The sequence below is a fragment of the Phascolarctos cinereus genome, unplaced genomic scaffold (genome assembly GCF_003287225.1).
Source record: "Phascolarctos cinereus isolate Bilbo 61053 unplaced genomic scaffold, phaCin_HiC Scaffold_1;HRSCAF=81, whole genome shotgun sequence".
Taxonomy (NCBI): domain Eukaryota; kingdom Metazoa; phylum Chordata; class Mammalia; order Diprotodontia; family Phascolarctidae; genus Phascolarctos; species Phascolarctos cinereus.
In genome coordinates, this window is record NW_027555514.1 from 198,139,917 (window position 1) to 198,159,745 (window position 19,829).

At 39.7% G+C, this 19,829-nt stretch overlaps 1 protein-coding gene across 3 annotated transcripts in view; it reads left to right on the forward strand.

Moving 5' to 3' along the window:
* The window catches only part of USP18 (ubiquitin specific peptidase 18), a 36,061-nt gene extending 17,090 nt beyond the window's left edge, over positions 1-18,971 (forward strand). For 2 of the 3 annotated variants that reach the window (XM_021001539.2, XM_078156232.1), the window contains 8 exons: positions 1,572-1,717; positions 4,720-4,799; positions 5,280-5,426; positions 13,674-13,769; positions 14,375-14,545; positions 16,019-16,141; positions 16,739-16,788; positions 17,455-18,971. In XM_021001539.2, coding sequence (XP_020857198.1) covers positions 1,572-1,717; positions 4,720-4,799; positions 5,280-5,426; positions 13,674-13,769; positions 14,375-14,545; positions 16,019-16,141; positions 16,739-16,788; positions 17,455-17,500 — 859 coding nt within the window. In that variant the 3' untranslated portion in view covers positions 17,501-18,971. The remainder of the gene's footprint in view (positions 1-1,571; positions 1,718-4,719; positions 4,800-5,279; positions 5,427-13,673; positions 13,770-14,374; positions 14,546-16,018; positions 16,142-16,738; positions 16,789-17,454) is intronic. The other variant, XM_078156240.1, reaches the window with a different exon arrangement.
* Positions 18,972-19,829: the final 858 nt, after the last annotated feature.

A 19,829-nucleotide genomic window follows, 5' to 3' on the forward strand; every position in this document is an offset into this window, starting at 1 on the left:
GGGCCTAGAGTCCAGAAGACCTGAGTTCAAATTTGGCCTTAAGCACTTACTAGCTGCATGACCCTGGGGCAAGTCACTAAACTTCTATTTACCCTAATTTCCTCATCTGTAAAATGGGGATAACAGCACCTACCTCCCAGGGTTGTTGTGAGGCTCAAATGAGGTAATTGTAAAAGCACTTAGTATAGCACATAGTAGGTAATACATAAATGCTTCCCTTTCCCTTTCTTCTTCTTTCCATAATCTTCCCTCCCCTGCTAGGTACTAGAAATACACAGACAAAAGTGAGACAGTCCTGTCCCTTATATTCTACTGGGATAAACAAAGTGAAGGTTGTTATGAAAATACAAAATGAATGGTAATAAATAAAATATCGATGTAACACAAGCTACTTTGGCCCCCACTTGCCTAAAAGCCCGGTGTGTCATGTTTCACCTCTACAGTAAGGTTCTCTGATACCCGTAAGGGGCTTTGAGGTACATAGGCGCTCTGCCTATGGCTCTGACACCCTCTGATGGTTTTCCCTCAATTTTAGTTGTGCTCTCCTGAGCCTCTGTTCCATCTAACCACTAATAATAGGTGGATCTCTTCCAGGAACGCTCAGCGTATGTGGCTCCTCTACTTATTCAGGATCATGGTGCCAAGGGAACCGGAGGAGGGGAAGGAACATTTCCTACGAGAGCCTTTTCTTGATTACCTTTCTGTTAATGAATTACTTTTCATTTTATCGATGTACTGGGGCTTACCTTTGTTATTTGATCATTCCAGTCACAACTGATTCATTGTAAACCCATTTGGGTTTTCTTGGCAAAGATACGAGGGTGGTTTGCCATTTCGAAATTGGGTCATCTTACAAATGAGGAAACTGAGGCAAACGGAATTAAGTGACTTGCCAGGGTCACACAGCTAGTCGATATCTGAGGCCAGATTTGAACTCAGGAAGATGAGTCTTCTTTACTCCAATCCTGGTACTAGCTAGCTGCCCTGAGCTGGCTTAGGCCTGCCTAGATCTCTTAATGTGGAGGTTTCCTTGGTTCCCTACCACATGGGTGGGGGTAGCCACCTTTAATTGGCTGCATAGCTGGAAAGGTTGCTTGTTTGAGACTGGACATTCTGGATAGTCTGTTTCCTGAAAACTTTTTCCTGCTGTGAACAGAGGGTAAAGATCATGGTTTACCCATTGTGTGGGAACCACTAACTGGACTAGTGAAACCATGAACCTAATCACTTCCTTCTTCTGCTTTGTTTGGGTGTGGGGATATTTATTTCTGTTCTGTAGTGTTTTTTGTTAGTTTCTAGGTGCTGTGGTGTGATACTGTAACTCTTGTAGAGAACCTACAGTTTGGCTTACACATGTCTAACAGAAATGTTGACAATGACTCTAGGCTGTCAGAATGATGTTATGGTCCACTCTCGTTCCTGGGTTGGCTCTTAGTGTAATAGCAAGGAAGGGTAAGGGGTGGTGATGGTGGTGAGGAAATGATGGTGTCTGTCTCCTTGTTGAAAGGGTATTCTTTTGAGCTCATCTGTTCCAGGAACCCTCACAATATGTGACCTTTCTGTTTTTTCAGTATCACAATGCCTAGGGAACAGGAGAAGCGGAAGAGAAGTGTCCCCTACCAGCTACTTCTGCTCTTGGAGAAGATGCAAGACAGCCGGGTGAGGGCAGTACGGCCTGTGGAGTTGGCATCCTGCCTGCAAAACTATAATGTTCCATGTAAGGAAGTCATTTAGCTATGGTGCTGTTGTTTATGGTTGGGCAGAAAGGGTGAGGATGGGTGTTTGTGTGCATGTGTGTAAGGGTGAGTATAAGAGCTGTTCAGGGTGATTTGGTAATCAAAATTGCTATATCCAGGAATTTGAGGGTCTTTGGCTCTGCTACATTGACAGACATTAATTCTTAGACTATCTCTGCCAAGAGAACCACCTTTTCATTGGAAATGGATAGAGGATAGGTACCTGTGATTTCATTGGTATAGGGAGCTCCCAGCTGAGGAGACTTCATCTACTGATACAGCTTGGCATCTTCTATGCAACTTACAGCAATCTTGGAGAGTTTTCTAAAGCACTAAGTGACTTTCCCAGAATCATACAGCCAATATTTGTCAGAGGTGGGATGTGACCCCAGATCTTGGTTTCAGGGTCAGCTTTCCATCCTCTATGCCACAGAACAGAAATAATGCTAACAGGCAACGGACATACCAGATAAGTAAGGTGATAGTAAAAGAACACTTATCTGTGCTTGAGGGATTCAAACTGCCTTGCCCAGATGAACTATATTTCGACCTTGAAAGAATTGATGTTGTGATTGCTGAACCACTGGTAGCAATAATTGAAAGGTCATGGGAAAGGGGAGGAAAAACTACAAGGTGTGGGAAGAACAAATGTTCTTCAAATGTTTTAAAGTCTCTAAGCTATAGGCCAGTGAACTTCAATTTCTGGAAAAACACTAGAATGGGTCGTTATGAAATCTGATTAGAAAGAACTAGCATGACTTTATTAAGAACGTATTACATCAGACTAACCCCATTTTCTTTTTTGTTGGAATTATTAAACTAGTAGATGAGGAGAATGCTATGGATATAGATTACCTGGATTTTAGTAAAGCATTTTGATAAAATACTTCACACTGGTTCTTGTAGAAAAGATAGAAACAATAATAAAAATAACTAACATTTATATGGTGCCTATTATGTGCCAGTTGATGATAACATATTTAGATGGGTTCAGAACGGGTTGGCTGGATAGGTATAATGAATTATATTAATTATTGGTTTGATGTTAGCGTAGCAGGAGATCTCCGGTGGAGTACTCTGGGGCTTGGGGCTTGCCCCTGGCCTGCTTAACATTTTTATCATTGACTTGAATAAATACACAGATGACATGCTTATCAAATCAACAGATGAACACAAAGCTGGGAGGGACAATTAACATACTGTATGACCATCTGGATCCAATCTTGACAAATTAGAGCACTGTACTGAACAATAGTAATAACTTAATAGTATAATAATAATAATAATAACAACAACATAATAAGATGAAGTTTGAGAAGGAAAAGCATAAAGTATTACATTTGGGTTCCAAAAAATCACTCTTGTGTATGAAAGGGAGGCAGGGTTAGATAACAGTTGAGCTGAAGGAGATCTAGGGGTTTGGTGGACTACAAACTCAATATGAGTGTCATGTGGCAGTCAAAAAAAAATGTCAGTGCCATCTTGGTCTGAATTAAGAGATAAAGGGCTTCCAGGGATAGATAGGATAGTCCCCCTGGGCTCTGCCCTTGTCAGAGCTCATCTGGAATGTTGCACTCAGTTCTGGGAGCCACAGTTTAAGAAGAATATTGATAAGGTGGAGAATGTCTAGAGGAGGACAACCAGAAGGTTCAGGAATTTGTGTCATATGAGCTTTGCCTGAAGGAGATGGGTATGTTTATCTCAGAGAGAGAAGACATATGGTGTTATGATAGATGTTTTTAAGTGTTTGAAAGAAAGTGTTCAAAGGAAGAATAAGTCTTGTTATCTCCGGCTGCCAAGGGCAGAGCCAGGAGTAGAAAGTTGATGTTGAAAAGAACCAGATTTAGGCTTGATGTCAGGAACAAATTCCTAAGAATTAGAGCAGGCCAAAGTGGAATCGACTGCTTTGAGAGGATTCCTCTTCCTTGGAGGTGTTCAATCTGAGGTTGAATGACCACTTGTTGGTCCAGGCTGCTAGGTAGTGTGACTGGACTTGAGTCAGGAAGACCCAACTTTGAATTCTGCCTTAGAGACTTCCTATCTATGTGACCCTGACCAAGTCATGTTACCTTATTCAATCTGAGTTTCTTCATCTGTAAAATTGGGGTAATAGTAGCACCCATCTCACAGAGTTGTTGTGAGGCTCAAATGAAATAATATATGTAGTGTTTTACAAAGCTTTAAGTGCTATATAAATGATAGCCATTGTTATTCTTATTTTTATTCTCGTTTTTTGATGTTAGAGCAGAGATTCCTTTGGGGTATGATTTGTGCTAGAGTATACCTGTGATCCCTTGTAAGTCTCAAATTTTGTGATTTTATGATTCTTTGCCTTAGACTATAGCTGAAGTACAATGTTCAATTCTGGGTTTCATTTTAGGAATGAGATTGATAAGCTAGAGAGCTTCCATAGGAGGGCAACTAAGAGAATAGGGGATAGAACAACTGTTTTTTCCAATAAACTGAGGTATTGTGTCCTGCTCTGGGTACCAGATTTTGGGAAGGACACTGACAAAATGGAGCATCTTTAGAGCTGAGTTACCAGTATGGTGAACATGCTAGATAGGGATTAATTAAAGGAACTGGAAAATATTTAGTCTATAAAAAAAATGACAAGATGTAGAGAAGACTTCACCTTCAGCTATCCCAAAGGAGGATGGGTTGCCTTTGGGAGGTTAGTGGGTTCACCCTCACTTGTGGTTTTCAAGCTGAGGTTGCATGATTATCTTCCAGGCATATTGTATGGAGGGGTTTCTATATGGTTTGGATTATAGAGGTCATTTCCAAGTCTGAGATTCCGTGCTTGGGAATGGAGATGGGATGCCACATTTAGGGCAATGAGCTGCCATTTTCATGAAAGCAGATGTCAGAATGATGTCCTGTACAAACAGCTTCCCAAATGGAGATAAGCAGGAGTGAGACGGAGAGAAGGACAAGAGACATCTGTCAGACTACTGATATGTCTTTTTGTCTCCTTTGGTAGTGTTTGTTGACCATGATGCTGCCCAACTCTTCCTGACCCTCTGGAACTTGATTCAGAGCCAAATTACAGACTCAGAGCTGGTAAGGACTTAAGACGGAAAAACATTTTAAATGCTACCTATTCTAGGAGTCAGCAAATAAATATTCATTAAGCACCTACTATACCTTAGGCACCATGCTAAGCACTGGGGACATAAAGAAAGGCAAAAGACGGTCCTTGCTCTAGAGGAGCTCAAAACCTAATGGGAGAGATAACATGCAACAACTATGTATAATCAAGGTACATACAGGGTAAATTAGAGATAAGCAACAGAGGAAAGGAAGTACAATTAAGGAGGAATGGGGAAGGCTTCCTGTAGAAGGTAAGAGAAGAAAAGGAGGAAGGAGATGGTTTAAAGATGTGCCTTGTTTGTCATTTTCATTGAGGATAAGGGAGGAGAAAAAAGAAGGTAAAAATTAAGGGCGATGTTTGAGAAGAAGAAGTAAAGGATAGAAATAGAGAAGATAAGCAGTTGTAGTTTTTACTTGAGCCTCTGCTAAGATGTCTCTTTCTTTTTGCAGTCAGAGAGGCTGAAGAACTTATATACTATCACAATGCAGGAGTCCCTGGTCTGTCTGAACTGCACTGTGAAGAGCTGCAGGGATAGCAGCATGTTGACTCTTTCCCTCCCTGTTTTTGATATCGACTCACAACCTCTGACAACGCTGGTTAGTGTTTTCTCTTGGGGAATTTTCTGCTCCAGCTTTGGCATGGCCAACATCCTATGTTCCCATTGATTATCCCTGTACTTTCTTTAGGTGAGTCACGTAATTTGAGAAGAGACTGTAAGATTCTTGGAAAACCAAAAGAGACTTTTAAGAGGCCATCTTGTCTATCCTTCTTCCTTAAGACAGAATGACATACAAAGCATCCTAGGGAGATGAGATTCTGTCTTAAAAATCATGAACTCTAACCAAATTACTGTCTCCCTCAGTAACTTTCTTAGTATTCAGCAACCTTTATCATCAGGAGATGCCTCACTTGTTTCTGTTGTACATTCTTCATGATATTTAAAGTTTTTTTCTGGTTTGGTCTCACTAAAAATAGAGAACAAGCTGGTTGTCTTCTGTTTTGGAATCCTTACTATGTTTTAAGATTTATTCAGGTACCCCTTAGCCTTGTCTTCTGCAGGCTCAACTCATTCTAGTTCCATTTCTTCCTTGTATATCTATCATAGGCTTGTCTCACTTTAGGTTTCATGGCCATGCTTAAAGTAAAATATGTATAGCTTCCAATTATAGCATTTCCTACTTGTGATACTCTGTGTCCTGACAGTACTTGATGCAGCTGAACTTGGGAAATCTGGATTACTCGTGTAGGCTTTAGGTATCCTTGATAACTACCAGCTTAGATTTATGTAGGATGATGGCTTTCCATTTCATTATGCCTCTTTTTCATTTGTTCACACATGTCAATAGGTCATCCAGGATTCTTCTATTTGATTTGGCTAAACTATTTGCTTTTTAACCATTCCTTTATTAATTTTCCTTTTTGTCATTATTTGTAATCCCCACCTTTCTTATTCTTCTTCTTTTTTAAAATTTTATTAATTTATTTTGATTTATCAACAATCACTTCCATATGCTTTTGAGTTGAAAATTTTTCTCCCCCTTCCTCCCCCCCCACCCTCCCCAAGGCGGCACACAATCTGATATAGGCTTTACATTTACATACCCATTAAACATATTTTCACATTAATGAAGTTGTAAGTAAAAATTAAAACCAATAGGAGGAACCATCAGAAAGATGAAACAAAACTCAACAGAAGGTAAAAATAAGTGATAACGATTCGACTTCCATAGTTCTTTCTTTGGATGTGGACAGCATTTTCCATCCCAAGGCCTCTGGAGATATCTTAGATCCTCATAATGCTGAGAAGGGTTCAGTTTAACAATATTAGTCATTGCATAATGTGGCTGTTATTGTGTACAAAGTCCTCTTGGTTCTGCTCACTTCACTCAGCATCAGACCATATAAGTCTTTCCAGGTTTTTCTGAAGTCAGCCTGTTCATCATTTCTTATAGCACAATAGTATTCCATTACATTCATATACCACAACTTGCTCAGCCATTCCCCAACTGATGGGCATCCTCTCAATTTCCAATTCTTTGCCACCACAAAAAGAGCTGCTATAAATATTTTTGTACATGTGGGTCCTTTTCCCATTTGTTTGATCTCTTTGGGATAGAGACCTAGCTGGACCCACCTTTCTTCTTTCCTTCCAATTCCTTTCTCCCCCTGACACAAATCCCTTATTTCTGTTCTTTCACATTCCTTATTTTAAAAATCATGGTTGATTGGCTGAGCACAAGCACTATACTCTTTGGTGTATAAGGAATGATAATAATTTATATTTATATTGGGCTTTATGGTTATAAAGTACCTTACTTAGGATCATAGAGCTAGAGCTGGAAAGAACCGTAGAGACCACCCAGCCCAACCCCTTGTTTTACAGATAAAGGAACTGAGGCCTAGAGAAGTTAGATGACCTGCCTTGTCACATAGGGAGTAATCAAGATAAGTGGGATTCGAACTTAGGCTGCTCTTCTCTACCAAGTACTACCATAATTTACACTGATTCATTAGTCTTGAGGAAGAGATGAATGCTTTCTTTTCCCCATTTTACAAATGGGTAAACTGAAACTCAGCAAGATAACTGACTTGTTCAAGGTGGCACAACCAGTAAGTAGAGGAGGCAGGGATTGAATCCAGGTCTTCTGACTTCAAATCTTGTGTTCTTTTAATCATGTGTACCATGCTGGGAATCAAAGATATCTCCTTTGCCCTCTGGAATATTATATTCCATGCCCTGCGGTCCTTTAATGTAGAAGCTGCTAAATCTTGTGTTATCCTGATTGTGTTTCCACAGTACTTGAATTGTTTCCTTCTGGCAGCTTGTAATATTTTCTCCTTGACCTGGGAACTCTGGAATTTGGCTATAATATTCCTAGGAGTTTTCCCTTGGGGATCTCTCTTTCAGGAGGAGATCAGTAGATTCTTTCAATTTCTATTTTGCCCTCTGGTTCTAAAATATCAGGGCAGTTTTCCTTGATAATTTCTTGAAAAATGATGTCTAGGCTCTTTTTTTTTTGATCATGGCTTTCAGATAATCCAATAATTTTTAAATTCTCTCTCCTGGATCTATTTTCCAGATCAGTTGTTTTTCCAATGAGATATTTCACATTGTTTTCTAATTTTTCATTCTTTTGGATTTGTTTTACAGTGTCTTGATTTCTCATAAAGTCACTATCTTCCAATTGCTCTATTCTAATTTTTAAGGAAGTATTTTCTTCAGTAATCTTTTGGACTTCCTTTTCCATTTGGCCAATTTTGCTTTTTAGGGCATTTTTCTCCTCATTGGCTTTTTGGACTCTTTTGCCATTTGGGTTAGGCTATTTTTTAAGGTGTTATTTTCTTCAGTATTTTTTTGGGTCTCCTTTAGCAAGCTGTTGACTTGTTTTTCATGATTTTCTTGCATCACTCTCATTTCTCTTCCCAGTTTTTCCTCTACTTCCCTTACTTGCTTCTCAAAATCCCTTTTGAGCTCTTCCAAGGCCTGGGACTGATTCATATTTTTCTTGGAGGCTTTGGATGTAGGAGCTTTGACTTTGTTGTCTTCTTCTGGTTGTATATTTTGATCTTCTTTTTCACCAAAGTAAGATAATATAGTCTGACTCTTTTTGCCCTGCTTGCTCATGATCCCAGCCAATTACTTGAGTTTTAAACTCTTTGTGAAGGTAGGAATCTGCTTCCAATGTGGAGAATGTACTGTCCCAGGCTTCAGGGGTTTGTACAGCTGTTTTCAGAGATACTTGTAGGGACCTGTAAATTCTTGCAAGGTGGTGTGATAAGGGGTGAGGTGTTTACTCCTTTCCTGGCCTGTGACCACAAGTACTCCTTTCTGTCCTGTAACTGTGAGGAGGGGTTTCTCTCTACAGCCACTACAAGCTCCACCATACCAGCACTCCTTCTCACCTCAGCACCACTGTTCAGAACTGTGACCCAGATCCAAACACAAGCAAAGCAAGAGATCCCTGCAATCCCTCTCTGATCAGCCACTGGATTCCCCCTCAGTCTATGGGCCCGAAGCTTGGGAAGCAGCAGCTTCCCCCCAGGGCATGGGGGAATGGAGCTCTTGGGGAATGGAGCTGAAACCCTGCCTTCCTGTCTCAGACTTTTCCCACTGACCTTCTAAATTGTCTTTGGCATTAGTGGATTGAGGAGTCTGGAAACCTCCACAGCTGCCCGAGATTCAGCCTCTGAGGCCTGCTCCAGGTTAGCTGTGGCCTGCATGCCCACACTGCCCTGTGCTGAGCTCCCAGCCTGGAGCGATATGCCTTTCTGATCAACCATCCAGGTTGTCTTGGGCTGGAAATTTGTTTCACTCTGTCTTTTTGTGGGTTCTGCTGCTGCAGAATTTGTTTAGAGCCATTTTTTAAGAGTATTTGGAGGGATTTTGGGGAAAGCTCAAGGAAGTCACTGCTTTCACTCTGACATCTTGGCTCCGCCCCATAATTCCTGATTATTAAAGGAAGGGAGCTAGGGAGACAAAACAAAAACATGTGAAATGATGAACAAATCCAAGAATGAACAAGTAGCTGCTACATTATGTAGTACAGGCTGGCTTTCTTGGAAAACTATTTTTTTTTTGGCTGAAACTTTACAGCTCAGAGAAGATCATTTTCATTTTGGAAAGTCTTTTTTTTTTTTTTTTGAGACCACAGTAGGACAAGCCAAGTGTCAAATGAGGACAGTCCTACTGGCTGCGAAGGCATATAGCTGTCTGTTCTCTTCCTAGAATCATTGTAAGTCATCAGTGCCTTTCTTTTTTGTTTTCAAATATAGGGTCAGACAGAACTGGAAGGGTGAAGGGATTGGGATCCTTGAAAAGGTCCCTCTAAAGATAGGAAAATTATTTTGAGTATCACCATATTATAAAATGTCTTTATAGTGCAGAGGCAACCATCCAAAATACATCCATGTTCATTTAAAAAATTGATTGATAACTTTTTAAGGAAAATTTTAAAAATAAAAAAATTATATGTATAATATATTAATATAGATTATATAATATATAAAATATGTGATATATTATATATGACATATGATATAATATATTAAATATGTAATATATTATATATGATATATAACATAAACTTATATATAAATTATATATATGAAAATTGTAAACTTGACAAACATCAAGAAAACATTTTCACATAAAAAATAATTGTATGACTTTGTTTTTTAAGGTGTATATTAAATTTAACACAATAGTACCAATCAGTATGTATCATGTGACAAACAAGAGAGTGTGTGCAGTGGCAACCTACCCACCATGTCACATGATGGGCACAATAGTCACTAGTGGAAGGCAGGTTAAGCGGGACATGGACAAAGCACTCATTACATCTTTACTTTCTTTTATAATCTCTACATTTTTCTAGGACCACCTGAAATCCTTTGGTGGGCCATATGTTGGGCATGCCTGGTGTAAGGTATAAGAAGACTAGGAAGGTGAAGGGGAGGGGAAGTTATGAACGGCTTTGAATGCCAGAGGACTTTATATTGGATCCTGGAAGTGATCTGGAGTCACTGGAGTTTAATGAGTAGGAGTGGTGGTGACGTGGTCAGACCCAAGCTTTAGGAAGATCACTTTTACAGCTGAGTAGAGGATGGACCAGAGTGAAGAGACACTTGAGGCAGCCAGCTCCACCAGTAGGCTATTGCAGAAGTACAGGTGTGAGGTGATGAGGAATTTCACCAGGGTGGTAGCAGTGTCAGAGGAAAGAAGGAGATATATATGAGAGATATTATGAAGACAAAATTGGCAAACCTTGGCAATAGATTGGATATGGGGGTGGGGAGCTGGTGAGAGAGAGGTAGACAGTTGAAGACAACATCTAGGCTTTGAACCTGGATGACTGGCAGGCTGGTGGTACCCTCAACTGATCTACTTGTTTATGTGTTTATGTCTCCTTTTGAACTTCTTTCCACTGTCTTTTGTGTATCATAAATGTTTCATAGATGTTCCTTTGTCCTTTTTCTGCAATCACTATCACTATCCTCCATTCTGACCTCACAACAATCCCCGCCTTCCCCACCAATGAAAGCCTCTCGTGTAACAAATTTAGTCAAGAATTCATACTTCGGTCATCTCTGAAAATGTTTAATCATTAGTCTTTCTGGAGTCATAACGGGTCATTGCATTGATTACAGATCTTAAATCTTTCCAAGTTGTTTTCCTTTATAGTATAACAATTATACAAATTGTTCTGTTTCTGCTCACTTCACTCTGTATTAATTCATATGAAGCCATCCTTTTCATCATTTTTATGGCATAATGTTCAATTTCATTTATGTGCTATAATTTTTCAGCCGCTTAATTGATGGGCACTCATTTTGTTTCCAGTTATTAGTGCTCTAGGTTAACTTGTCTCTTGTGTTTCCATTTCAAAGATGCTACTCTTCACTGGGTTTTTCACCAGAAATGCTTGAAGGTTTTCTATTCTGTTGAAGATACATTTTTTTCTCCTTGTAGGATTATAGTCAGTTTTTGAGAGTAAGTTCTACCTACTGTACAAGTTCTACTTGCTGTACAAGAGCCTGAACTGTCTCTTGAGCATGCTTAAATTTTCAGTGTGAGCATTTATACCTCAGAAATCATTAAATGGTACAAATTAGGGCTTGGTTTATTGCTCTCTTGATTGTCTGGATTTATGCACTTGATGGAGAGGATGCAAATTTAAGTTAAAAGTGTGTCATACATGCATTTTTTTTCAGACACCCAATTGTTATACATTTACCAGAACACACTTGGTTGTAAGAGTATTTATCATATTCCAAAATTTTCTTTCCTCTAAACTAGTTGCAGCATAGTCTTTGCGATCTTGACCGTGGTCCTTTGCTCCTTGATCACTTTTTTTTTCTGACTTCCTGCCAATACATTTGACTGGAAACTTCTGGATTTTGGATATGATATTCTTGTTTTCCAATTTGGGTTTTCCTTCATGAAGTGGTCAGTAATTTCTTTCTATTTCACTTTGCCATCTGGTTCTAATAGATCTGGGCAATTTCCTTTTATGATTGCTTGAAATATGGTATCCAGATCTTTTATTTGGTTATGATTTTTAGGGAGACCACTAATGCCTAAATTATCTTTCCTCAACTTTTTTTTTTAGGTCAGTTTTTTCGGTGAGTTGTATGCTTCCTTATTGTTTTGTACTTTGTTCTAATATTTCTTGTTATCTCATGGAGTCAACGAATTCTATTTTATCCATTCTATTTTTTGAAACTTCGCTACTTGGTTAAGGTTTTCCATATTCTGTTCTAAGATATTTATTCTTCTAATTTTTTCCCCTTGAGATTGAATTTCATTTTTTAAATGAATTTTAATTTCTCATGCCTTCTCTTAGAGTGCTTATAGACAAACCATTTTGTACTCGTGGACAAGCTTTATTTGTACTTGATGTGGGAATTTTTTTTTTCTGGGTTTACCTCTGGGAGTTCTTTTTACCTATAATACCATAATTTCACATTGCTATAATATTTTTTCATTGTAGCTAGAGTTTTTGGTTTTGTTTTATTTACTCATATCACTAGCCTCAGTTCCTAGAGTAGGACTTTTGCATGTAGTTGCATGTAGCTCTTCTTGGCTTTATCTCTTCACTATCCTGGAGGGCAGAGGCCCTGAACTTCTGGATAGTAGAGCTGGGACTGGGCCCCACCCTCTGTTACAATCCTGGGCTTGGCCTTTCCTCTATCTCTTTCTTTTTGCGTGAGCTCCAAGCTCTGTACCCTGCTGTGGCCCTAAAGGGTCCCAATCAGATTTCAGAGATAATGCTTGTCTTAGGTGTGATACAAGACCTACACACCTGGTGCTGAGCTGGCCCTGTCTCCTGCTACAGCTTGAACTTCCTTGAGGTTTATACTGCTCAGCCCCATCTCCCCGCATAGTGACCTGTGGGGGTTGGCTTGGACCAGTACAATTTCTCTGACAGGCCAGGGCTAAGATCTCATTGGCTTCAGGCTCCATGAATGGGAGCTCATGCTGGTTTCTACCTCCCATGACATATCCCCTCTTCTGGAAGCTGCAGGCTTCTGGCTGTCTTGTTGAGGAGATAATTGAGGAGCTTATTGGTATTTTCCTTTGGTCATCTTAATCACTGTTTAATCAGGTGCCCACTTAGATCTTTGCTGAGGTATTTATGGGTGATCTGGGTTCTTATAGACATTCCATGTCACCATCTTAACCAGAAGTCAGCATCTTTTATTTTTCATTGCCTTCGCTTCCAAATATATCTTCCTTCTCTCCCACTAAATAAAAAAGAGAGGCAAAAAGCAGTTAGTACAATTAACCAATATGTCAATCAAGTCTGATCATAGGTATGTATTGTTCCATACTTACAGTCCCCACCTCTTAAAGAAGGTAGGGAGGTAAATTTTCTTATCTATTTTCAAGGCCAAGCTTGGTTTTTTAACATTATACAGTGTTCAGATTCAATTTTTTTTTCTTTCAATTTACATTGTTAGCATGTATATTGTTCTCCTGGTTCTTCTTATTTCACTCAGCTTCATATGTCTTCCCACACTTCTCTAAATTCTTCATATTTATCTATTCTTATGCATGCACCTCAATTTGTTCTGCCTTTTCCCACCCGGTGGACATCTCCTTTTTTGCCTCCAGTTTTTTACTACTACACAAAGGGAACCCATATTGTAATAAAGGGAACGTGGTGGCATTAGGTGGCATATCAACTTCCCTTAGCCCCCAAAGCAGAGCTACTTGGTAAATACATCAGGTTGGAGTTGAAGGGGCTGGGAATTTGTGAGGAAGAAGAGGAGGAACATGATGAGACAGAAGCCAAGACTGTTAAGGTCTGACACTGTATTTCACTTTGTGTCTTCTGGGACAGGAGGATTCCCTACAATGTTTTTTCCAGCCCATGAAGTTGTCAGGCAAAAACAAGTGTTTCTGTGAGAATTGTGGGAAGATGACCTATTGGCAACAGGTAATTAGCCCTGAGTGAGTGCCCGCCTCCTTCCACCAGACTTTTTGTTATTCCAATGTCACCCTTGTTGAAATTTTAGGACATTCCTGGCTGAGGTAGAGTTTCCCTATAGTATCTTTGGATTCTTGAATTCATTCCATCTTGGGCCCCTGGACCCTGGCTTGATTAGTCTGAATCATGATCAATATGTCAATATCAAAATTGAAACGGATTTTTTGACAATTGTTGCCACAGTTCATCAGAGTACTTCATTCCCAAAAGAAAGGAATTTCAAAAGGGGAGAAGGGAGAATGAGGCCAAGGTTGGACTACCTCCACTAGATGTGCTGGACAAATTCCTACTATGACCAGAAAATAATTGAATTTGTTTAGTTGGGTAAAATTTCTAGCGTGGTAAAATAATACTGATCTTTCTTAAAATGCAAAAAGCACAGACTAGCTTGTTACAATTGAGTAGATGTCCCTTTGCTCCAATCCTGATTCATCTTGCCAAGGGGAATCAGTGGGATGAAATCCAACATTCTCATGCTGGGCTGACTTTTCATCCTAGTACCTTTCTTCCTCTAATAGTATGGACTTTTACTCTTCTTTGTTTCTACTTCTCAGACCAAGAAGGTAATCAACTTGCCCCCCACACTGACATTACACCTTATGCGATTCTCCTCCAAGAATTTCTCAAGGACTCAGAAGATCATCCACCCACTGAGTTTTCCCAAAAGCCTGGATTTCAGTCAGGTCCTTCCAGCAGTACAAGATTGGTGGGACCCTGAAGGACAGGTAGGGGATACTGCTAACCCTAGTCAGAGAAGTGATTCTTTTCTCCTGTTCATTTGAGTCTCTGGATTGAAGAACCCTGAAGATCTAGAAGCCTGCTAGAAAAGAACTGACCCACCCTTTCAGAGAGGACACCTTTGAGCATCTGCCTCGGTCTATATTTCCATCCCCTCTACCTAGTCAGTAATAATGGTCTCTGTTTGCGGAAGGGAAAGGGAATAAGCATTTATTAAGCAATGACTACATGCCAGGCACTGTGCTAAATGCTTTATCTCATTTGATCCTCACAACAACCCTGCAAGGTCAGTGCTATTATGATCCCTATTTTACAGTTGAAGACACTGAGGCAGACAGGAGTTAAGTGACTTGGCAAGAGTCACAGAGCTAGTAAGTGTCTGAAGTTGGATTTGAACTTAGGTTTTCCTAACTCCAGGCTCAGAGAGCCCTGTGCACTATGGCACCACCTACCTGCTTGTACTAATTAGGACAGGCAGTGGCCAAAACACCTGTTGGCTGCTTGGTATTATTTGTGGATTCATATCTTTCAATTAATAAGCTCTTCCATTAGTGTTGCTGCATTTGTATGCAGGAAGAATTTCTGTTTCTCAATCCCATTCCCTCTAAGCTCTACCGACTCTAAGAAGATACTTTCCATTTCTTTGGGGAAATGATCATAGAGACACAGTCTTAGAGCTGGTATGCACCTCCAAGATCATCTAGCCCATCCAACACTATTTTACAGATGAGGAGAAACTGGTATCTCCAGAAGTTAAGTGACTTGCCCAAGGTCATGCAGTTAATAAGAGGCAGAACTAGGATTTGAACTCAGGTTGTCTGACTCCACACCCAAAACTCTTTCCATCATAGTTATGCCTGGCTGGTACAGGAATTATGGATGCAACTAGAAACAGTGAAAATGTGTTGTTTTTAGAGGGACTGAAACTTTAAGTTACTATAGGTATCTCCTAGTCCCAGGCTCCCTGACAGCAGAATGTTAGCAACAACAACGGCAGTAGTAGCTAACATTTATGCAGTGCTTTAAGGTTTGGGTCAGTTGCTTGTATGCTTTTCTTATATTGTATTACTCATAATGTGCTTTATGTATGTACATATTACATATCTCATTTTATCTTCACTATAATCCTAGGAGAGAAGTGCTATTATTACCTTTTTGAAGAACATGGTATCATAGGGGCAGCTAGATGACTCAGCGGATAAAGCACTGGCCCTGGAGTCAGAAAGACCTGAGTTCAAATCTGGTCTCAGACCAGACACTTGATACTGACTAGCTGTGTGACTCTGGGCAAGTCATTTAACCCCAATTGCCTCATGTAAAAAAAAAAGAAAGAAAGAAAGAACATAGTATCAATAAACAAGCCAATTCTTACAAATCGTATAGCCCTTCTATATCCCCTGTGGACTATTGCCTACATGTCGCAGGGATACCTTATTGTGCTTTGTTTCCTTTCTTCCCAGCAGTATGAACTTTTCGCTGTGGTTGCTCACATGGGGACAGCCAGCTATGGACATTACTGTGCCTACATCTGTAATCCTGCTGATGGCAGATGGTTCTGCTTTAATGACTCCAATGTCTGCTGGGTAAAGAATCTGGCTTCTTACACTAGGTCAACCACACATTCAGAATATCCATACCATATCAATTGGAATTAGAACATACTAATGGAATAGGACCAATATCAGATGGGCTCATGATGCCAAAGATGTTTTGGGTCTGCTTTTTGGAATTCAGAGGGGTCCCTTTTGTGGTTTGGGAATCTTTTAAAATTAGAGTCTCTAGACCCTTTCCTGAGAAAGGCCCGTCTGCTGAATTTATCTGTTAGGGGCCATTTCCAAAGATATGAATATTTAGATTCATTGTCCCTGAACTTTGATGCATTTAGGGGGAGCATCAGGATGTCAGAAGAAACTGTGACAAAGAACTGTGTTATATGAATACTAATTGAAGTTAAGAACCACAGACTCAGATATTATATGATAAACAGACTAAGCAAACTGCTATATAGACAGAGTCAGAAAGGCTTTGCAGAAAGGACATCCTATAATTAGATGTTCCAGGGTCTTGAGATCATTAGTGGTGAATATGGTGGGAATGAACAAGCCTATGTTATGTAGGACCATGCTTTGTGCATTTAATAAATATTGACCATTTGGCTTTATCTGTTTGTGTTCTTGTAGGCAACGTGGGAAGATATCAAAAAGACTTATGGGAGCTATTATTTATCTTGGTAAGAAAAATATTTGTTTCATTAATTGTGCAAAAAGATTTGAGATTCCATAAGGTCCTTGGTGTTAATAGGGTCATAAACCCGAGTTTTTTGAGCAACAACTGGGCTGGGAACCTTATTTACTCTTCCATTCCTTCCCTTTTTGTGTATTATAAAAAACTGACAAAAGAAAACTCAGATAATGAATTGTAGTTGTCAATTTGCTATGTTAACAAAACATTGCAGAAATTTAACCTCTGTCCTACTAGCTGTCTCTCTTCTATTAAATGGCCATGGGATTCAAAAGGTGATCTATTATATATACTAAAAGTTTCTCTTTGGACTTTATATACTAGAGCAGAAATTATTCTTTATCATTCAGGGACCAGATAAACTCTTGAGTGCCCATTGTATGGGGTGGATGTGAGGGAATAATTTAACACTGAAGTGGGAGGGATAGCATTTTTGGAGGGGTTCTGGATTTTTAGGGGTGCCATTTTAGATGTAGGCTATATTGCCAAAAGATACAAATGAACAGGAGAGAAGAAAATGCTCCTTTGATTGGTGTATTACCAGTGACCATAAAAAATAATGCCTAGGAACTGGCTTGATATTAGCACTATACTATCTTCCTACGAACTCTTGTATTAACTGATTAAAGTTTTTCCCTCTATTCTTCCTTCTTAGGGGAGAAACAGCCTATCTTCTGGTTTACACAAAGACTGAGAGCTAGTTGCCTAGCTCTCCAGCCTCTTCCATGACTGTCAGATGATACCAGAGTCCTTTTCTACCTTCAAAATATGTTGACTTCCAAAAAAGGATTATATCACTATTTATAAAGCAATCATTTCCATGGGTAGTTCCAGGAGAATTCAATCCTGTTTTGTGCCTATATAATTATGTTTATTATAAAGCAGAGTTATTTCTTAAACTTCACTGAACTTGGTATTCCTTCCTTTTTCCCTCCTGCCTTTCTTTCTTCCTGTTTGCCTTCCTGCCTTCCTCAGAATTCCTACCTTCCACAAATATCCATTGAATACCTACTACATGAGAGGTACTGTGCTAGGTGTTATGATAAACAAACACACAGTTCTTGTCCTCAAGAAACTGAAAAAAAGATAGTGTCAACAGGCAATCACAACTTCACAAAATTTATGTGAAAAGTAGGTTTATTACAAGAGGAATGAACATGCATGTGGAACCCAAAGAGTTCACAATCTATACAGAGGTTTGCATATTTATGATAGTCCAATAAAGGAAGGAAGAGGAAACAAATCTCCACCTAAAGGGTGAGGCACGGGAGGGGGAAAGATGCAGTAAAGGTGGGAAAAGGACAAAACTTCTGCTGAAGGGGAGGAGCAAGGCAATGGCAAAAGCAGCATTCTTTTCCCTGGGGAGCTGCTAGACCATGAAGATAGGATGGTCTGCTTATTTATCGACAAGGGTCCCAGCTGCACAAGCAATTTCTCAGCCTGGTGCAGACTGACTGGCTCTTATCTTGACTCCCAAGTCCAGCTGGGATGCAAATAACAAATTATATCAGCTCCGGGGCACCTTTATCCTTGACATATGCAGGGCTTCCTGCATACTCCGGTTCATTGTTTCCGGAAAGTATGGCAACTCAAAAAGACGAGTTCAAGAAACTCCCTAAGATTCCTTACCACTACATACATCCCATCTGGTGATGGGAATTTCACCATTTGTGCTGCTTCTTTTCTCTACCATGAACAACCACATTCTAGACCCAGTGCTTTGGAGTCCATTCCTCAGCTCCAGAGGAGTTAATTTACTCAGCTCTGAGACTCTGACCTGAGGCTGAGCTATCCTAATCATTGAGTGACTGAGTGAAAGCTCACCTCAACCCATTATGAGTAGTTAGTTCCTGTTCATGCTTCACATCTCATTCAGCAATCCACCAGGACACCAGAGTCTATGCAGGGCCTTGCTCTTGACTCAGGAATAATAATCAAATTGATACTACCATCGCATCTGGAAAGGGTTTGACAATTTACTGCCATTTGGCTATACTTGATTATCAAAGCTTAATTGTGTGACCACCATTTGCCTCTATATGTTGTATTCCCCTAAAAGAATGTAAGCTCTTTGAGGGCAGAGTTTGTCTCACTTCTGTATTTGTATTCTTGTTGGCTAGCATTGTACATGTCACATAAAAGGTGATTAATAAATGCTTGTTAACCAACTGATCTATACAGAAACACAATAAAATAGTCAATGAAAAATGCCCTAAAAGGGCTATTAACCAAGTGCTACGGAGCACCTCCTTTTAAGGGAAAGGAAAAGTCACTTGTGGCTGGGTTGAACAGAGAGATATAGCATCTAACAACTTTGAAAAATGGGGAGGTCATACCAATTGGAGATGGTAGGGTGAGTATCCTAGATTGTGGAGATGACATTAGTAAAGGTACAAAAGTGCAAAAGGGAAAGGAGACTGGTTCAATTTGGCAAGAATGCAAGGTAACTGGATGAAAATGATAGGACTGGAAAAGGAGATAGGAGCCTTAATGAAGTTCAATTACATATCTATATATCTATATATATATATACACACACACACATACATATATGTGTGTGTGCATCATGCTTATTTATATGAATACATATAGCTACAGATATAGACATGTGTCTATATCTACCTGCAAACAAGTAAGTATGATATATAGTAGAATGAAGTAAAGATTAGGGCAAAGGAGAGGCCTGGAATAATGCTTATGTAGTACCTCTCTGGGGCCACTTCCCCAACTTCACTGACAGGTTGGGTTCTCAGGTAACTGAGATGACTCGTAAGAGGATAAGACTTCTATTACCCTTGTTCCCAAGCAAAAGTATGCTCATGTGCTTGCCAATGGCAACCAATCAGTTGACTCAATTAGCTTTTACAAACAAGCTCAAAAGGTACAAAAACATCCCTCAGTCTTGGGACACTCTCCTCTTGCACAGTGAGGTTCCTGGGGACAGTAGGATCAAAATTAAAGCAGATGATACAAAACATTCCTCCCCAAATAGGGGCACACTGTTCCTCTAAAAACACAAGGTGTCTGTGG